Source organism: Taudactylus pleione, unplaced genomic scaffold (genome assembly GCF_031769625.1).
Source record: "Taudactylus pleione unplaced genomic scaffold, aTauple2 ptg001020l, whole genome shotgun sequence".
In the NCBI taxonomy this organism is placed as follows: domain Eukaryota; kingdom Metazoa; phylum Chordata; class Amphibia; order Anura; family Myobatrachidae; genus Taudactylus; species Taudactylus pleione.
In genome coordinates this window covers 325,412-346,311 of record NW_028285421.1, presented here as the reverse complement: position 1 = coordinate 346,311, position 20,900 = coordinate 325,412, and the positions used below count along the sequence as shown (strand labels likewise).

At 44.7% G+C, this 20,900-nt stretch overlaps 1 protein-coding gene across 2 annotated transcripts in view; it reads left to right on the top strand.

The window, feature by feature from the left end:
• Window positions 1–17,885, top strand: part of LOC148454248 (uncharacterized) — a 60,689-nt gene extending 42,804 nt beyond the window's left edge. The window contains exons 1-6 of one of the 2 annotated variants that reach the window (XM_088461136.1): window positions 10,530–10,632; window positions 12,287–12,478; window positions 13,641–13,731; window positions 16,654–16,830; window positions 16,927–17,427; window positions 17,596–17,885. In XM_088461136.1, the coding sequence (XP_088317262.1) occupies window positions 10,555–10,632; window positions 12,287–12,478; window positions 13,641–13,731; window positions 16,654–16,830; window positions 16,927–17,427; window positions 17,596–17,885 (1,329 nt within the window). In that variant the 5' untranslated portion in view covers window positions 10,530–10,554. Of the gene's footprint in view, window positions 1–10,529; window positions 10,633–12,286; window positions 12,479–13,640; window positions 13,732–16,653; window positions 16,831–16,926; window positions 17,428–17,595 lie in introns of those variants that run through there. The other variant, XM_088461135.1, reaches the window with a different exon arrangement.
• Window positions 17,886–20,900: the final 3,015 nt, after the last annotated feature.

The following is a 20,900-nucleotide window of genomic DNA, read 5'->3' as shown; positions in this document are numbered from 1 at the left end:
ACCACGGTGACATACAGCATCTAGTTATACAGCATTGCAGGTTACCACGGTGACCTATAGCACCTAGTTATACAGCATTGCAGGTTACCACGGTGACACATAGCATCTAGTTATACAGCATTGCAGGTTACCACGGTGACACACAGCACCTAGTTATACAGCATTGCAGGTTACCACGGTGACACATAGCATCTAGTTATACAGCATTGCAGGTTACCACGGTGACCTATAGCACCTAGTTATACAGCATTGCTGGTTACCACGGTGACCTATAGCATCTAGTTATACAGCATGGCAGGTTACCACGGTGACATATAGCATCTAGTTATACAGCATTGCAGGTTACCACGGTGACACATAGCATCTAGTTATACAGCATTGCAGGTTACCACGGTGACACATAGCACCTAGTTATACAGCATTGCAGGTTACCACGGTGACACATAGCATCTAGTTATACAGCATTGCGGGTTACCACGGTGACACATAGCATCTAGTTATACGGCATTGCAGGTTACCACGGTGACACATAGCATCTAGTTATACAGCATTGCAGGTTACCACGGTGACACATAGCACCTAGTTATACAGCATTGCAGGTTACCACGGTGACCTATAGCATCTAGTTATACAGCATTGCAGGTTACCACGGTGACCTATAGCATCTAGTTATACAGCATTGCAGGTTACCACGGTGACACATAGCATCTAGTTATACGGCATTGCAGGTTACCACGGTGACACATAGCATCTAGTTATACAGCATTGCAGGTTACCACGGTGACCTATAGCATCTAGTTATACGGCATTGCAGGTTACCACGGTGACCTATAGCATCTAGTTATACAGCATTGCAGGTTACCACGGTGACACATAGCATCTAGTTATACGGCATTGCAGGTTACCACGGTGACACATAGCATCTAGTTATACGGCATTGCAGGTTACCACGGTGACACATAGCATCTAGTTATACGGCATTGCCGGTTACCACGGTGACCTATAGCATCTAGTTATACAGTATTGCAGGTTACCACGGTGACACATAGCATCTAGTTATACAGCATTGCAGGTTACCACGGTGACCTATAGCATCTAGTTATACAGTATTGCAGGTTACCACGGTGACACATAGCATCTAGTTATACGGCATTGCAGGTTACCACGGTGACACATAGCATCTAGTTATACAGCATTGCCGGTTACCACGGTGACACATAGCATCTAGTTATACGGCATTGCAGGTTACCACGGTGACACATAGCATCTAGTTATACGGCATGGCAGGTTACCACGGTGACACATAGCATCTAGTTATACAGCATTGCAGGTTACCACGGTGACACATAGCATCTAGTTATACGGCATTGCAGGTTACCACGGTGACCTATAGCATCTAGTTATACAGCATTGCAGGTTACCACGGTGACCTATAGCATCTAGTTATACAGCATTGCAGGTTACCACGGTGACACATAGCATCTAGTTATACAGCATTGCAGGTTACCACGGTGACACATAGCACCTAGTTATACAGCATTGCAGGTTACCACGGTGACACATAGCATCTAGTTATACGGCATTGCAGGTTACCACGGTGACCTATAGCATCTAGTTATACAGCATTGCAGGTTACCACGGTGACACATAGCATCTAGTTATACAGCATTGCAGGTTACCACGGTGACACATAGCATCTAGTTATACGGCATTGCAGGTTACCACGGTGACACATAGCATCTAGTTATACGGCATTGCCGGTTACCACGGTGACCTATAGCATCTAGTTATACGGTATTGCCGGTTACCACGGTGACACATAGCATCTAGTTATACAGCATTGCAGGTTACCACGGTGACCTATAGCATCTAGTTATACAGTATTGCAGGTTACCACGGTGACACATAGCATCTAGTTATACGGCATTGCAGGTTACCACGGTGACACATAGCATCTAGTTATACGGCATTGCCGGTTACCACGGTGACACATAGCATCTAGTTATACGGCATTGCAGGTTACCACAGTGACACATAGCATCTAGTTATACAGCATGGCAGGTTACCACGGTGACACATAGCATCTAGTTATACAGCATTGCAGGTTACCACGGTGACACATAGCATCTAGTTATACGGCATTGCAGGTTACCACGGTGACACATAGCATCTAGTTATACGGCATTGCAGGTTACCACGGTGACCTATAGCATCTAGTTATACGGCATTGCAGGTTACCACGGTGACACATAGCATCTAGTTATACAGCATTGCAGGTTACCACGGTGACACATAGCATCTAGTTATACGGCATTGCAGGTTACCACGGTGACCCATAGCATCTAGTTATACAGCATTGCCGGTTACCACGGTGACCTATAGCATCTAGTTATACAGTATTGCAGGTTACCACGGTGACCCATAGCATCTAGTTATACAGCATTGCAGGTTACCACGGTGACCTATAGCATCTAGTTATACAGCATTGCAGGTTACCACGGTGACACATAGCATCTAGTTATACGGCATTGCAGGTTACCACGGTGACACATAGCATCTAGTTATACAGCATTGCAGGTTACCACGGTGACAGATAGCATCTAGTTATACAGCATTGCAGGTTACCACGGTGACACATAGCATCTAGTTATACGGCATTGCAGGTTACCACGGTGACACATAGCATCTAGTTATACGGCATTGCAGGTTACCACGGTGACACATAGCATCTAGTTATACGGCATTGCAGGTTACCACGGTGACAGATAGCATCTAGTTATACGGCATTGCCGGTTACCACGGTGACACATAGCATCTAGTTATACGGCATTGCAGGTTACCACGGTGACAGATAGCATCTAGTTATACGGCATTGCCGGTTACCACGGTGACACATAGCATCTAGTTATACGGCATTGCAGGTTACCACGGTGACATATAGCATCTAGTTATACAGCATTACAGGTTACCACGGTGACCTATAGCATCTAGTTATACAGCATGGCAGGTTACCACGGTGACACATAGCATCTAGTTATACAGCATGGCAGGTTACCACGGTGACACATAGCATCTAGTTATACAGCATGGCAGGTTACCACGGTGACACATAGCATCTAGTTATACGGCATTGCAGGTTACCACGGTGACACATAGCATCTAGTTATACGGCATTGCAGGTTACCACGGTGACACATAGCATCTAGTTATACGGCATTGCAGGTTACCACGGTGACACATAGCATCTAGTTATACGGCATTGCAGGTTACCACGGTGATATATAGCATCTAGTTATACTGCATTGCAGGTTACCACGGTGACACATAGCATCTAGTTATACGGCATTGCAGGTTACCACGGTGACACATAGCATCTAGTTATACGGCATTGCAGGTTACCACGGTGACACATAGCATCTAGTTATACGGCATTGCAGGTTACCACGGTGACACATAGCATCTAGTTATACGGCATTGCAGGTTACCACGGTGACACATAGCATCTAGTTATACGGCATGGCAGGTTACCAGGGTGACACATAGCATCTAGTTATACGGCATGGCAGGTTACCACGGTGACACATAGCATCTAGTTATACGGCATTGCAGGTTACCAGGGTGACACATAGCATCTAGTTATACAGCATGGCAGGTTACCAGGGTGACACATAGCATCTAGTTATACGGCATTGCAGGTTACCACGGTGACACATAGCATCTAGTTATACAGCATTGCAGGTTACCACGGTGACACATAGCATCTAGTTATACAGCATTGCAGGTTACCACGGTGACACATAGCATCTAGTTATACGGCATTGCAGGTTACCACGGTGACACAGAGCATCTAGTTATACAGCATTGCAGGTTACCACGGTGACCTATAGCATCTAGTTATACAGCATTGCAGGTTACCACGGTGACATACAGCATCTAGTTATACAGCATTGCAGGTTACCACGGTGACCTATAGCACCTAGTTATACAGCATTGCAGGTTACCACGGTGACACATAGCATCTAGTTATACAGCATTGCAGGTTACCACGGTGACACATAGCACCTAGTTATACAGCATTACAGGTTACCTTGGTGACCTATAGCATCTAGTTATACAGCATTGCAGGTTACCACGGTGACACATAGCATCTAGTTATACAGCATTGCAGGTTACCACGGTGACACATAGCATCTAGTTATACGGCATTGCAGGTTACCACGGTGACACATAGCATCTAGTTATACGGCATTGCAGGTTACCACGGTGACATATAGCATCTAGTTATACGGCATTGCAGGTTACCATGGTGACACATAGCATCTAGTTATACAGCATTGCAGGTTACCACGGTGACCTACAGCATCTAGTTATACAGCATTGCAGGTTACCACGGTGACACATAGCATCTAGTTATACAGCATTGCAGGTTACCACGGTGACCTACAGCACCTAGTTATACAGCATTGCAGGTTACCACGGTGACCTATAGCATCTAGTTATACAGCATTGCAGGTTACCACGGTGACCTATAGCATCTAGTTATACAGCATTGCAGGTTACCACGGTGACACATAGCATCTAGTTATACAGCATTGCAGGTTACCACGGTGACCTATAGCATCTAGTTATACAGCATTGCAGGTTACCACGGTGACACATAGCATCTAGTTATACGGCATTGCAGGTTACCACGGTGACACATAGCATCTAGTTATACGGCATTGCAGGTTACCACGGTGACCTATAGCACCTAGTTATACGGCATTGCAGGTTACCACGGTGACACATAGCATCTAGTTATACAGCATTGCAGGTTACCACGGTGACCTATAGCATCTAGTTATACGGCATTGCAGGTTACCACGGTGACACATAGCATCTAGTTATACGGCATTGCAGGTTACCATGGTGACACATAGCATCTAGTTATACGGTATTGCAGGTTACCACGGTGACACATAGCATCTAGTTATACAGCATTGCAGGTTACCACGGTGACCTTATAGCATCTAGTTATACGGCATTGCAGGTTACCACGGTGACACATAGCATCTAGTTATACGGCATTGCAGGTTACCAGGGTGACACATAGCATCTAGTTATACGGCATTGCAGGTTACCAGGGTGACACATAGCATCTAGTTATACGGCATTGCAGGTTACCACGGTGACAGATAGCGTCTAGTTATACGGCATTGCAGGTTACCACGGTGACCTATAGCATCTAGTTATACGGCATTGCAGGTTACCACGGTGACACATAGCATCTAGTTATACAGCATTGCAGGTTACCACGGTGACCTATAGCATCTAGTTATACGGCATTGCAGGTTACCACGGTGACACATAGCATCTAGTTATACGGCATTGCAGGTTACCACGGTGACACATAGCACCTAGTTATACGGCATTGCAGGTTACCACGGTGACAGATAGCGTCTAGTTATACGGCATTGCAGGTTACCACGGTGACAGATAGCGTCTAGTTATACGGCATTGCAGGTTACCACGGTGACACATAGCATCTAGTTATACGGCATTGCAGGTTACCACGGTGACACATAGCATTTAGTTATACAGCATTGCAGGTTACCACGGTGATATATAGCATCTAGTTATACAGCATGGCAGGTTACCACGGTGACATATAGCATCTAGTTATACGGCATTGCAGGTTACCACGGTGACACATAGCATCTAGTTATACAGCATTGCAGGTTACCACGGTGACACATAGCATCTAGTTATACAGCATTGCAGGTTACCATGGTGACACATAGCATCTAGTTATACAGCATTGCAGGTTACCACGGTGACATATAGCATCTAGTTATACAGCATTGCAGGTTACCACGGTGACACATAGCATCTAGTTATACGGCATTGCAGGTTACCACGGTGACACATAGCATCTAGTTATACAGCATTGCAGGTTACCACGGTGACACATAGCATCTAGTTATACGGCATTGCAGGTTACCAGGGTGACACATAGCATCTAGTTATACAGCATTGCAGGTTACCAGGGTGACACATAGCATCTAGTTATACAGCATGGCAGGTTACCACGGTGACACATAGCATCTAGTTATACGGCATTGCAGGTTACCACGGTGACACATAGCATCTAGTTATACGGCATTGCAGGTTACCACGGTGACACATAGCATCTAGTTATACAGCATTGCAGGTTACCACGGTGACACATAGCATCTAGTTATACAGCATTGCAGGTTACCACGGTGACCTATAGCATCTAGTTATACAGCATTGCAGGTTACCACGGTGACACATAGCATCTAGTTATACGGCATTGCAGGTTACCATGGTGACACATAGCATCTAGTTATACAGTATTGCAGGTTACCACGGTGACACATAGCATCTAGTTATACAGCATTGCAGGTTACCACGGTGACCTATAGCATCTAGTTATACGGCATTGCAGGTTACCACGGTGACACATAGCATCTAGTTATACGGCATTGCAGGTTACCAGGGTGACACATAGCATCTAGTTATACAGCATTGCAGGTTACCACGGTGACAGATAGCGTCTAGTTATACGGCATTGCAGGTTACCACGTTGACAGATAGCGTCTAGTTATACGGCATTGCAGGTTACCACGGTGACACATAGCACCTAGTTATACGGCATTGCAGGTTACCACGGTGACACATAGCACCTAGTTATACAGCATTGCAGGTTACCACGGTGACACATAGACCCTGGTGTTACATATAATACAGGTGGAGCAGAGACTGGTGTTACATATAATACAGGTGGAGCAGTCCCTGCTCGGGGGGTAACAGACTATAGAGATAGGGAGGTGTCCGGTGCACTCAGACCCCCCATACAGAACGTAGCAGCTGTAGCTGGCGGTCACTACCCTCAGTAGGTGGTTATTAGTGTGGAAGTGACAGAATACACAGAGAGACACCATAGTGTACACCGGGTGATGTATAAGATGCATAGACGTCCTCTGTAATAGGCCCTGCTGAGTCCTCACCTGTCTGAGGATTTCTTTTGCTGAGTACGGACTAGCGCAGATCGGAGCGACATATTGTGTACATTGTATAGTGTGTACCCATGGTATGTGCTCTCAGTAAGGCTGTGTACATTGTATAGTGTGTACCCATGGTATGTGCTCTCAGTAAGGCTGTGTACATTGTATAGTGTGTACCCATGATATGTGCGCTCAGTAAGGCTGTGTACATTGTATAGTGTGTACCCATGATATGTGCGCTCAGTAAGGCTGTGTACATTGTATAGTGTGTACCATGATATATGCGCTCAGTAAGGCTGTGTACATTGTATAGTGTGTACCCATGGTATGAGCTCAGTAAGGCTGTGTACATTGTATAGTGTGTACCCATGGTATGTGCGCTCAGTAAGGCTGTGTACATTGTATAGTGTGTACCCATGATATGTGCTCTCAGTAAGGCTGTGTACATTGTATAGTGTGTACCCATGGTATGAGCTCAGTAAGGCTGTGTATATTGTATAGTGTGTACCCATGGTATGTGTGCTCAGTAAGGCTGTGTACATTGTATAGTGTGTACCATGGTATGTGCGCTCAGTAAGGCTGTGTACATTGTATAGTGTGTACCCATGGTATGTGCGCTCAGTAAGGCTGTGTACATTGTATAGTGTGTGCCCATGGTATGTGCGCTCAGTAAGGCTGTGTACATTGTATAGAGTGTACCCATGATATGTGCGCTCAGTAGGGCTGTGTACATTGTATAGTGTGTACCCATGGTATGTGCGCTCAGTAAGGCTGTGTACATTGTATAGTGTGTACCCATGAAATCTGAGCTCTGTAAAGCTGTGTACATTGTATAGTGTGTACCCATGGTATGTGCGCTCAGTAAGGCTGTGTACATTGTATAGTGTGTACCATGATATGTGCGCTAAGTAAGGCTGTGTACATTGTATAGTGTGTACCCATGATATGTGCTCAGTAAGGCTGTGTACATTGTATAGTGTGTACCCATGATATGTGCTCAGTAAGGCTGTGTACATTGTATAGTGTGTACCCATGGTATGTGCGCTCAGTAAGGCTGTGTACATTGTATAGTGTGTACCCATGGTATGTGCGCTCAGTAAGGCTGTGTATATTGTATAGTGTGTACCCATGGTATGTGCGCTCAGTAAGGCTGTGTACATTGTATAGTGTGTACCCATGTTATGTGCGCTCAGTAAAGCTGTGTACATTGTATAGTGTGTACCCATGGTATGTGCGCTCAGTAAGGCTGTGTACATTGTATAGTGTGTACCATGATATGTGCGCTCAGTAAGGCTGTGTACATTGTATAGTGTGTACCCATGATATGTGCGCTCAGTAAGGCTGTGTACATTGTATAGTGTGTACCCATGTTATGTGCGCTCAGTAAGGCTGTGTACATTGTATAGTGTGTGCCCATGGTATGTGCGCTCAGTAAAGCTGTGTACATTGTATAGTGTGTACCCATGGTACGTGCGCTCAGTATGGCTGTGTACATTGTATAGTGTGTACCCATGATATGTGCGCTCAGTAAGGCTGTGTACATTGTATAGTGTGTACCCATGTTATGTGCGCTCAGTAAGGCTGTGTACATTGTATAGTGTGTACCCATGATATGTGCGCTCAGTAAGGCTGTGTACATTGTATAGTGTGTACCCATGATATGTGCGCTCAGTAAGGCTGTGTACATTGTATAGTGTGTACCCATGTTATGTGCGCTCAGTAAAGTTGTGTACATTGTATAGTGTGTACCCATGATATGTGCGCTCAGTAAGGCTGTGTACATTGTATAGTGTGTACCCATGTTATGTGCGCTCAGTAAGGCTGTGTACATTGTATAGTGTGTGCCCATGGTATGTGCGCTCAGTAAGGCTGTGTACATTGTATAGTGTGTACCCATGGTATGTGCGCTCAGTAAGGCTGTGTACATTGTATAGTGTGTACCCATGGTATGTGCGCTCAGTAAGGCTGTGTACATTGTATAGTGTGTACCCATGATATGTGCTCAGTAAGGCTGTGTACATTGTATAGTGTGTACCCATGGTATGTGCGCTCAGTAAGGCTGTGTACATTGTATAGTGTGTACCCATGATATGTGCGCTCAGTAATGCTGTGTACATTGTATAGTGTGTACCCATGATATGTGCGCTCAGTAAGGCTGTGTACATTGTATAGTGTGTACCCATGATATGTGCGCTCAGTAAGGCTGTGTATATTGTATAGTGTGTACCCATGGTATGTGCGCTCAGTAAGGCTGTGTACATTGTATAGTGTGTACCCATGATATGTGCGCTCAGTAAGGCTGTGTACATTGTATAGTGTGTACTCATGGTATGTGCTCAGTAAAGCTCTGATGGATTGGTACGATTTGACTGCTATATCGCACTGTGTATGGATAGGATGTCGGACCGAGCGTGCACCCGTGGAGTTGATCTGGGGATACGATCCCTTGCAGCGCTATGCCGGTGGGGAGAGGGGTATTCGGCATATCGGGTGGTCGGCCACCCTGTCGCACCATGTGTGGGGACTGTCTGATATGACGGACGTCGGATCCCCCGTTGCGTCGCATTGTGTCTATCGCACCGTGTATGGCCGCTCAGTGCTGTGTACACATCTGTCCTGTCTGTATGTGGGAGGGAAATCTGGTCTGTTCTCCAGTGTTTGGGATCATATTTCTATTGTTATTTGCTCCTATACATTACCAGATTCTCCTTCCTACCAGACAGATATATCTATAGGTGTGTACGCAGCCTTATGAAGGCACCAAGGAGATGTGGAAAACACGTCATGTTAGGGATCCATGGGGACCAGAGATGGGGAACACTTTTCTAGATCTTCACTTTGTCACGTAACTGATTATCCTTCAATAATTCATCCTCTCCCCTATTCTACATAAACATGGCCGGCAGGATTGTCACACATGTAATGTACATCCCGGCAGGCTAACTGTGGATTCCAGCATGACCGGGCATGCTGGGACTTATGGTCCCACTACAGCTGTAGAGTCACATACTGTACCAGACGGCTGACACTCAGTAATTATAACAGATGTGACAGGAGAGAAAATAAGATGGGTGATTGTACACAAGTCGCCCAGATATTAGGAGACAGAGGAATAGGGCAGTAGTGGGGGAGAGAGGCTGGGAGATGTAGTGCACTATAGGAGGGTGTATAATGGGGAGGGGGAGCAGAGAAGTAGGGTAAGATGATGGGGGCAGAGACTTTATCCTAGGTTACTGGGGAGAATGACCTGAGGGTGGAATGAGGAGGAAAAGGTGGGTGGGCTGTGAGGGGTCTGGCCTGGGGAAGTATCTTGTCATATGGTGTTGTGTATATTATACTATGTGTAGTAATCAATGGTTATCAGGTGTGTGACCTGTGTATAGTGATCAGTGTGCATCAGGTGTGTGATATCAGTGTGACCTGTACTCTGTAATATTTATTGTAATTATATTTTTAATAGACAAGTGAGCTGTGAGGAACCAGAGAATCTTTACTAGAAGTGACGCAATAGTGAGACGAGTCCTATATAAATCACTGATCACTGAGGATGGACAAGAATAGAAGTCACATGACTGATAGGATACTAAATCTCACCCTGGAGATCATCTACCTGCTGACTGGGGAGGTGAGAGGGTCTGGGGGTGTCACAGTGACATCACTTATATCTATAGTAATAATACAGGCACATGACTGGGGAGGTGAGGGAATCTGGGAGTGTCACAGTGACATCACTTATATCTATAGTAATAATACAGGGACATGACTGGGGAGGTGAGGGAATCTGGGAGTGTCACAGTGACATCACTTATATCTATAGTAATAATACAGGGACATGACTGGGGAGGTGAGGGGATCTGGGAGCGTCACAGTGATATCACTTATATCTATAGTAATAATACAGGGACATGACTGGGGAGGTGAGAGGCTCTGGGAGTGTCACAGTGACATCACTTATATCTATAGTAATAATACAGGGACATGACTGGGGAGGTGAGGGGATCTGGGGGTGTCACAGTGACATCACTTATATCTATGGTAATAATACAGGGACATGACTGGGGAGGTGAGGGGATCTGGGAGTGTCACAGTGACATGACATATCTATAGTAATAATACATAGACATGATTGGGGAGGTGACGGGATCTGGGGGTGTCACAGTGACATCACTTATATCCATAGTAATAATACAGGGAGATGACTGGGGGGTGAGGGGATCTGGGACTGTCACAGTGACATCACTTATATCTATAGTAATAATACAGGGACATGACTGGGGAGGTGAGGGGATCTGGGAGTGTCACAGTGACATCACTTATATCTATAGTAATAATACAGGGACATGACTGGGGAGGTGAGGGGATCTGGGAGTGTCACAGTGACATCACTTATATCTATATAGTAATAATACAGGGACATGATTGGGGAGGTGAGGGGATCTGGGGGTGTCACAGTGACATCACTTATATCTATAGTAATAATACAGGGACATGACTGGGGAGGTGAGGGGATCTGGGGGTGTCACAGTGACATCACTTATATATATAGCAATAATACAGGGACATGACTGGGGGGTGAGGGGGATCTGGGAGTGTCACAGTGACATGACATATCTATAGTAATAATACATAGACATGATTGGGGAGGTGACGGGATCTGGGGGTGTCACAGTGACATCACTTATATCCATAGTAATAATACAGGGAGATGACTGGGGGGTGAGGGGATCTGGGACTGTCACAGTGACATCACTTATATCTATAGTAATAATACAGGGACATGACTGGGGAGGTGAGGGGATCTGGGAGTGTCACAGTGACATCACTTATATCTATAGTAATAATACAGGGACATGACTGTGGAGGTGAGGGGATCTGGGAGTGTCACAGTGACATCACTTATATATAGTAATAATACAGGGGCTTGACTGGGGAGGTGAGGGGGATCTGGGCTTGTCACTGTGACATCACTTATATCTACAGTAATAATACAGGGACATGACTGGGGAGGTGAGAGGATCTGGGAGTGTCATAGTGACATCACTTATATCTATAGTAATAATACAGGGACATGACTGGGGAGGTGAGGGGATCTGGGGGTGTCACAGTGACATGAATTATATCTATAGTAATAATACAGGGACATGACTGGGGAGGTGAGGGGATCTGGGAGTGTCACAGTGACATCACATATCTATAGTAATAATACAGGGACATGTTTGTGGAGGTGAGGAGATCTGGGACTGTAATCAGTGATTATTGGTGTCTCCCTCACTCCACAGGATTACACAGTAGTGAAGAAGACATCCGGTGAGTGTGAGACACCCAGCAGTTGTCCCCATGTGTCAAGAGGACTGAGTAGGACCCAGAGCCCCATCACGGTGCCTCCACCTCACTCACTGATACATGAGAGACACAATAAACAGAAGATTCTGGAACTCATCAACAGGATCATTCAGCTTCTGACTGGAGAGGTGACTGCTGGGAATGGGACATTATTATAATAAATTTGGCCACAACATTGGCTTAATTATCTGAAGCCGATGCTGACAATCACTAAGTAGCACAAAAGATATTACTTCTGCTCACGCCTCAATCAGCAACAGGAAAATGCCTTGTTAATAATTGTAGCACAGCACATTGTTAGTCCAGCAGATATATTGCAAGCAACAACTTTTCAATATATCTTTCATACTCTGGGACTTTGTACATTGTACATGGGACTGTCACCCAGAGAAATAGGTTTTCAGTTGTATTCCACTACTCACTTAATTGCGCCATTCCCCCACCCTCCGCCCCGGTGTGTGCAGTGTTGGGTACCTGCAATTCCTCCTTGGAATGGATCATAAGGAGCACAAAGGGTTACTGATGGTATCGGGTGTAGCTCGTAAATGTGTCCTCCAATCCATGATACGGACATACCTTCCGTGCATAGTTTTATTCAAGAATAATCTTTTTTGTGCATGTATCAAATTAATTTGGTGGTATCCTCTTTGGACACTTGTGTGAGGAGACTGAGACTTTTTGAAAAATTTTATTGATCTCCATGCATTTGTCATTGATAATAGTATGTACAAATAATGTTGTAGGAAGTGTCCAGGACGTGTTTTACCAAGTTAGTGGCTTCCTCAGTGGGTTTCCTTTCTAGACAGATGTATTTTATTTTTTGTGTTTTGTATTCTTTTTTAGGTTGATGTTGTGAGTAATATTAAGGTTGAAAATATTGAGGCAGAAGAAGAGACCTGTGTGACTGATAATAGGACAGAAGATATAGATGGAGAAGAGACGTCTGTGACTGATATGAAGGCAGAAGATATAGAGGGAGAAGAGACGTATATGGCTGATATGAAGGCAGATGATATAGAGGGAGAAGAAGAGACGTATGTGACTGATATGAAGGCAGAAGATATAGAGGGAGAAGAAGAAACGTATGTGACTGATATGAAGGCAGAAGACATAGAGGGAGGAGAAGAGACGTATGTGACTGATATGAAAGCAGAAGATACAGAGGGAGAAGAAGAGACGTATGTGACTGATATAAAGGCAGAAGATATAGATGGAGAAGAGATGTATGTGACTGATATGAAGGTAGAAGATATAGCAGGAGAAGAAGAGACATATGTGACTGATATGAAGGCAGAAGATATAGAGGGAGAAGAAGAGACGTATGTGAGGGGTGATCAGCAGTGTAAGGAGGAGGAGGAAATCCCTACAGATATCACTATAGGTTAGTAATAAATACTTGTTACAGAAAAGAGTCATATATTCCATACAGTACAACACAGAGCTGTAACTAGCTATGGGCGACTATCCAGTATATGAAGCCAATCGGGCGTCCTTAGGACAGTTATCGTTGCACTTACTGAAGCAGTGTCACACCCCTCAGCATGATGTAATTGCGTTGCACGCTCAGTGGACGGGGCCAGCACAGGATGCAACCTTGTCCTGTTAAAACAATTCCTTATTGCTACGTGCTCAGCCAAAGGGCTTGGCCTGGCCTACTGACACTACATAGGATGATATACTGAATATTTGTGCTCACTTCCTACTAAGAAGAACTAGTAGACATTTCTGTACGTAGGAGGGATCACCATGAGGGTGGGGAACACGTCTTTTGGGATGAAATAATTTTCTCCCTCACTACGCTCCTGCTTTTTCATAATGGAAATGTGGAATAATAAAAATAATATTCATGTAAATATTCCCCAATATGGTGACCTGTGCGCATTTCCAGCTTCTCCCCGTACATCCCATGTATATTGCGCATCTTTCCTGTAAGCCTGGAGGCAGCAGTGTCTTGTTCACGTGCCTTCAGCTTTCATGGTCTAGTACAGGCCTGGCCAACCTGTCACCCTCCAGCTGTTGTGTATCTACACATCCCAGCATGCCATGCCACCGTTATAGCATTTCCTAATAGCCAAACAACAGCAGGGCATGCTGGGACTTGTTTCACAGCAGATGGAGAGCCACAGGTTGGCCAGGCCTGGTCTAGTATGTCAGAACACATTATATCTATAGTATATGAGATTTTCTCTCCTGTGATATCACAAAGTAACCACCAGCACAAGCATCATAAGTTATTAACAAACATAACCGTGCCTGGGTTACCCATATTGTACATGGTACAAGCTGCGTGGCGATAGTAATGCCGTATATAGGAATACAATACAGAAAGACAATTGTTGTGGGATGAGGTCGGGGACCCAAGCCACGCGGCTGAGATGACCACCACGGCATAACATGTGCTATGGCACCATCAGAGGGAAATATTGGCATTATAGGCGTTATGCTGGCTGCATATGTAATGGTGTAGTATGTACGGTGTGTGCAGCTGGCTGTGATATCTGACCATCATCTGGTGGCTGCACCACCAAGGCTGTTACTCCCAGTGCTGGGCACAGTGTAGGTAATGTGCAATGTTCAGGGTACGAGAGGCTGTAATTCCTACTTACTGTATTTATATGTACAGATATACAGATATATATATACCTATCATATGGGTTACACTGCAGCCTCAGGGCAGCTAAGTACTGGACTATAGGGCTGCACTTGTACAGCACTAAGCGCAGGGCACAGAGTATATAATAATGTTACATGTACTGACTGGGCACTGTTATATAATAGCACTTTCCCCATAGTGTCTGTGTGACCCTTGGAAAGTGCAGTGAGTGGCCAGGTTACCCGATAAGGGGAGGTTATTGTGTCACCCAGATACAGGCAGTGACATATTAGTGAAGCCTGTGAGTAACCATTTGCCCTAGTGACGCCATTGTCTTTTGGTCTTCCTGCATGTTGGAGTTTCCTGTTCATGCCTTCCGTACTAAGGAGACCAGTCATGTAACACGTCGTGCTTAAGTCACAGTAATTTAGTTTTCTTCATGATGAGTAAATATTCTGTGTAATAAGTGTCAGGCTTATCACAGGAGGAATGTAATGAACAAGTTCCTGTGAAATTATATGTAATTTTGGTTTCCTGATGTGATAACTTATGTAGAGAGGTTTGGGCTGGATCCCCGTTGTGTTATATACATTATCTGTATATAAAGAACTGATGTGGCTCTGTAAGGTGTATACCCTGTGACTATCTGAGAGGCAAGAACCTGTGTAACACCTTGTATGCTATGGAATAACTGTCTTTGTAAGACATATCCCATGAGCAATAAATATCCAATTGCCTTAGACACCTGTATCTGCTCGTATCCTGTGACTACCAGAGTAGCTCCAAACACTACTCCCAGCTGTTCTGGTTTGAGCCCAGTGTCTCCAAGCTCAGTCCCTCTGCCAGATACCCTGTGCAGACTGGTCCACAGTGAGAGATCAGTGGCAATTAGCCAACACCACCCAGGAGGTATTGGGAGGAGTCAGTAACAGGCGGTTGCTGACAGTAACAATTCCTAGAATCTGTGTGTATCCAGCAAAGGACAGTATAGGGATTTGTTCATATTTTGCTCAAAACATTTAAGTTTGCAGCCCGGCGTCAGGAGTTACTAATTTTTGGCAAGTTCCTACTCTATGACTGATCCTTCATACACCACTAACTTGTAGTTACATCTTCCTCGCCTCCCTGCTACAGAAGCAAATTGTGAAACAAAAACCTATCGCCACGTGACTGGTACCAGGTAACGTATGGATAACACCCAGCGCTGGCCTGTTCTATTTTGTTTCAAAATTGTGCCTAAAGTCCTGAATGCTGTCAATCATGCCGATATGAGGCTGTTTTGTGTGTGGCTCACTAGCCTATGCTTGTTTAGGCGTTAGAACTTGGATCTGGGAGGTGAGCACACTTTACCAGCAGTGTAATGGTGTTTGATGCACATACAATATAGATACTTGCAAGAACCTTGATACTGGGCTGCAAGCGTAAATGTTTTGCTGAAGGCATTGTGCTTGGATTGCTAGATGTACCCACGTTTGTAGTGGTGGGGCCAATGCCGATAACAATTGTATTTATGTTTTGTATTAGAATAAACATGTAACCCCTGTGATTACTATAGCATAGTATAATATGTGACCGTTATACATTGTACCATGACAAAACGGAACTTCCCCATTTGTTGCTAATTTGGGGACCTGTCACCGTAGTCTCTATTGGAAAACTATCCCTGTTACAGGGAAACAATACTTTAATCATATATTATTTTATTCCCAGCAGATGGATGTAACAGAAGGAAGATCTCAGAGGGACATCTCATCTTATCTACAGATGGTGACATAGAAGATCACAACCTCACCCAAGATTCTCTAGGACAAAACCCTAACACCACAATTATACACCCAGCACCTCACAGTGCACATGTATCATCTGATCCCTCTGATTATGGGGAATGTTCTCCTGACACCTCAGATAGTGGTACACCTATTACAGCTCCTGCAGTAGATAAAATATTGTCCTGTTCTATAGATGCCCAAAAGAACACAAAAGTCATTAATGATCAACCAACTAAGACCAGTGCAAAGCCCCATACATGCTCTGAGTGTGGGAAATGTTGCATCTCTAAATCAGCTCTTGTTACACATCAGAGATGTCACACAGGGGAGAAACCATTTTCATGCCCTGAGTGTGGGAAATGTTTTTCACAAAAATCACATCTTGTTATACATCAGAGAAGTCACACAGGTGAGAAACCATTTCCATGTTCTGAGTGTGGGAAATGTTTTACACAGAAATCAGATCTTGTTATACATCAGAGAAGTCACACAGGTGAGAAACCATTTCCATGTTCTGAGTGTGGGAAATGTTTTACACAGAAATCAGATCTTGTTATACATCAGAGAATTCACACAGGTGAGAAACCATTTCCATGTTCTGAGTGTGGGAAATGTTTTACCAATAATTCACTTCTTGTTAGACATCAGATGACACACACAGAGAAGAAACCATTTCCATGTTCTGAATGTGGGAAATGTTTTACAGCAAAATCAAGTCTAATTACACATCAGAAACGTCACACAAGTGAGAAACCATTTCTATGCTCTGACTGTGGGAAATGTTTCAGAGACAAAACATATGTTCTTAGACATCAAAGATGTCATAAAGGTGAGGAGCTTTTTCCATGCTCTGAGTGCAGAAAATTTTTTACACAGAAATCAGATCTTGTTAGACATCAGAGAGTTCACACAGGTGAGAAACCATTTCCATGTTCTGAGTGTGGGAAATCTTTTACACAGAAATCAACTCTTATTGTACATCAGAGAAGTCACACAGGTGAGAAATCTTTCCCATGCGCTGAGTGTGGGAAATGTTTTACAGCAAAATCAAGTCTAATTACACATCAAAGATGTCACACAGGTGAGAAACCGTTTCCATGCTCTGAGTGTGGGAAATGTTTTACACATAAATCAAATCGTGTTAGACATCAAATAAATCATACAAAAATATGAGCTGATAGACATGAATCACAATACTTTAACCAAAATATTTGAAGCTTTTGAATTGTTGAATCTGTTGTGTTTTGAGTACCAGCAATCATAAAATGGACAATACTCAGCGCCATCAGTACACAAAACATTGCTACATTTTCCACATAACAATCGACCTATAATGAAAGGAAAGTATATATTACACAGTCATGGATAACAGAACAGACAAAGGAAAGAACAGGGAGGGAAAGATGTCTTTTGTGTTACCCAAACGCAAGTAATCCTCAGTCTCCTTGTACTCTAGCCAAGAGAACCATGTGGTGACAAATTCCCAATGTCAGTCCATCGTGGAGAACATCACATCTTCCATCTGATGTTATACGTATGTGATGTAATGAGTTGCTGTAATTGTCATTACCTGTGTGTGATGGGGATCAGTGAAGCATAGATTATAGTAGCACACTGCCTGTTGTATACTCACACACACACAGTGCAATGTATGTCCGTTCATCACTCTGCATTTCATTCCGCTGACCAATTGGCTCAGATGTAGGCCTGTGTCTTATCAGCCAGGGAGGCAACTAACTGTGTGATAATGCGATATGTTCTGGATTACTTATACCCCTTTTACCCCGGAGCTAAAACCTGGGTTATTGCAGGGTTAACCTGGGCAGCTCTTTGGTGTAAAAGCGGAGAGGGTTGGATCGCCGGGTCGAGTGATCCGGCGATACAACACAGGTAACTAGCAGGGTTTAACACGGGCGTAACCTGCTGTGTGTACGGTGCGCTCCAGGTCATGATGACCTGGAGCATGCCGTATCCAGGCCGATTGGTGGCTTCAGTGGCACTTGGAGATGATGTAATCTCTAAGCATCCACTTCAACGCCGGAAAAGCCGGGTCTATGCAGACCCGACTCCAATGTGAATGGCGCCGACTCGGGAATGTCCTGGGTCGGCGCCGGCTAAATTCTGGGTCTGATCCGGATAGGAACCCAGTTCCAACTCCAGGTCAGACCCAGAATTTAGGTGGAAAAGGGGTATTACAAACCTTACTTGTTATAAAAGATAATGAAATAATTCACACAAATACAGATTCTAAAATAAATACAATGCTTTTACTTAAAGACAGCTCAATTATACATGTATTTTTCCAGTGCAGACTTACAACAAAAAAATAGGTTATATCAGCAGAAGTAGGGAATACTTGTAAAATAAATTTGTGAAGACCCAGTGCAAAATACCAGCCAGCCAATTTCATACATACGTATGGCACCCCCAGACCCTCCTTGTGTGCTCCCTCCTCTGTCCTCCGACTGCTCCCCCCTGCCCTCTGTCTCTGGTGAGTTTTATACTATAACTTGTCTATACCTCCAATAAGTCCAATGGGTAATATTAATTTACTTAATATTTGTACGTGCTAGGCCGTAATTGGTTATGGGTGTCTTAACCATAATATTGACACTATGTTGTTAGTTTTTTGTTCCCATGTAGAATTCTAACATAATTGCTCATTTAGCCCTCATTCCTGACTGTTGCAGACAAATGCTATCTTCAGTTAACTATTTGTTTATATGGGATTTTGGTACCTACCGTTAAATCCTTTTCTCTGATTCCACAGGGGACACTGGAGGTGCTTACCCTGGTGTATAGAGGCGTGGATAGCTGAAGCTGGCACTTTAAAATTTAGAAGTGTGAAGCTCCTCCCCCTCTATGCCCCACCAGCCCTCAGTTTAGAAAATGAAGACCGAGAGGAGGTGGAGAACAAGCGGAGTGAAAAGGAGAGAAGAACACACAATAACTGAATCATACAACATCCAGAACAAACCGAACAGGCAGGCATAGAGCGCAGAGGTGGGCGTCCAGTGTCCCCTGTGGAATCGGAGAAAAGGATTTACCGGTAGGTACCAAAATCCCATTTTCTCTATCATCCACTAGGGGACACTGGAGGTACTTATGCTGGGGACGTCCCAAAGTTATCCCCACGGGCGGGAGTGCTCTGTGGCGCCTGCAGAACAAGGCGGCCAAAATGGGATACCGAAGAGGCAAACGTATCAAATTTGTAAAACTTGACAAACGTGTGAACTGAAGACCAAGTGGCCGCATGGCACAATTGTGACGTAGATGCTCCTCTACCGGCCGCCCATGGCACCCACAGAACGTGTGGAATGAGCCGAAATTGACGAAGGAGGCCAACGGTAGCACTAAGATAAGCTCGATGAATAGTCAGCCGGATCCAACGTGCTAAAGTCTGCTTAGACGCTGGCCAACCCCTCTGAACCGCATCATAGAAGACAAAAAGCAACTCAGACTTACGAAGGGAAGCAGTCCTGTCAACATAGATGCGGAGAGCCCTAACCACATCCAAGGTAGAAGAACCAGAGTCCTCCACCAACGATGGTACCACAATAGGCTGATTGATATGGAAAGCCGACACAACCTTAGGAAGGAAGGCGGCTATCGTCCAGAGTTCCGCCCTATCCGCATGAAATACTAGGTAAGGAGGTTTATAGGAAAGAGCCCCCAATTCCGAAACCCTACGAGCCGAAGCGAGAGCCAGGAGGATGACCGTCTTCCAAGATAGGTACTTAAGATCAACCTCCTCCAAAGGTTCAAACATGGGTGACTGAAGGAACAGAAGAAACGTCTGCACCTCAGGAATGAGGGCCAATTTGCTTTGAAAGAAAATGGAAAGGGCAGAAACCTGCACCTTTAAGGTTCCCAGACGAAGGCCAGAATCCAGACCCGTCTGAAGGAAAAGCAGAAACTGGGATAAGCGAAAGGTCCTAGACGGAAGATCCCGACTGGAACACCATGAGATATAAGCATGAGCCGAAACTGGCTTCCTGGCGCGTAGCATGGTGGGAATAACCGCGTCTTGGATACCTCTACATCTTAGGATATTGGTTTCAAGAGCCACCCCATTAAACATAGCTGCACTAAGTTGGGGTGTATCAAAGGGCCCTGCTGTTGAAGATCCGGGCGCAGAGGAAGGGGCCACGGATCGTCTGATAATAGGGACCGAAGGTCCGAGAACCA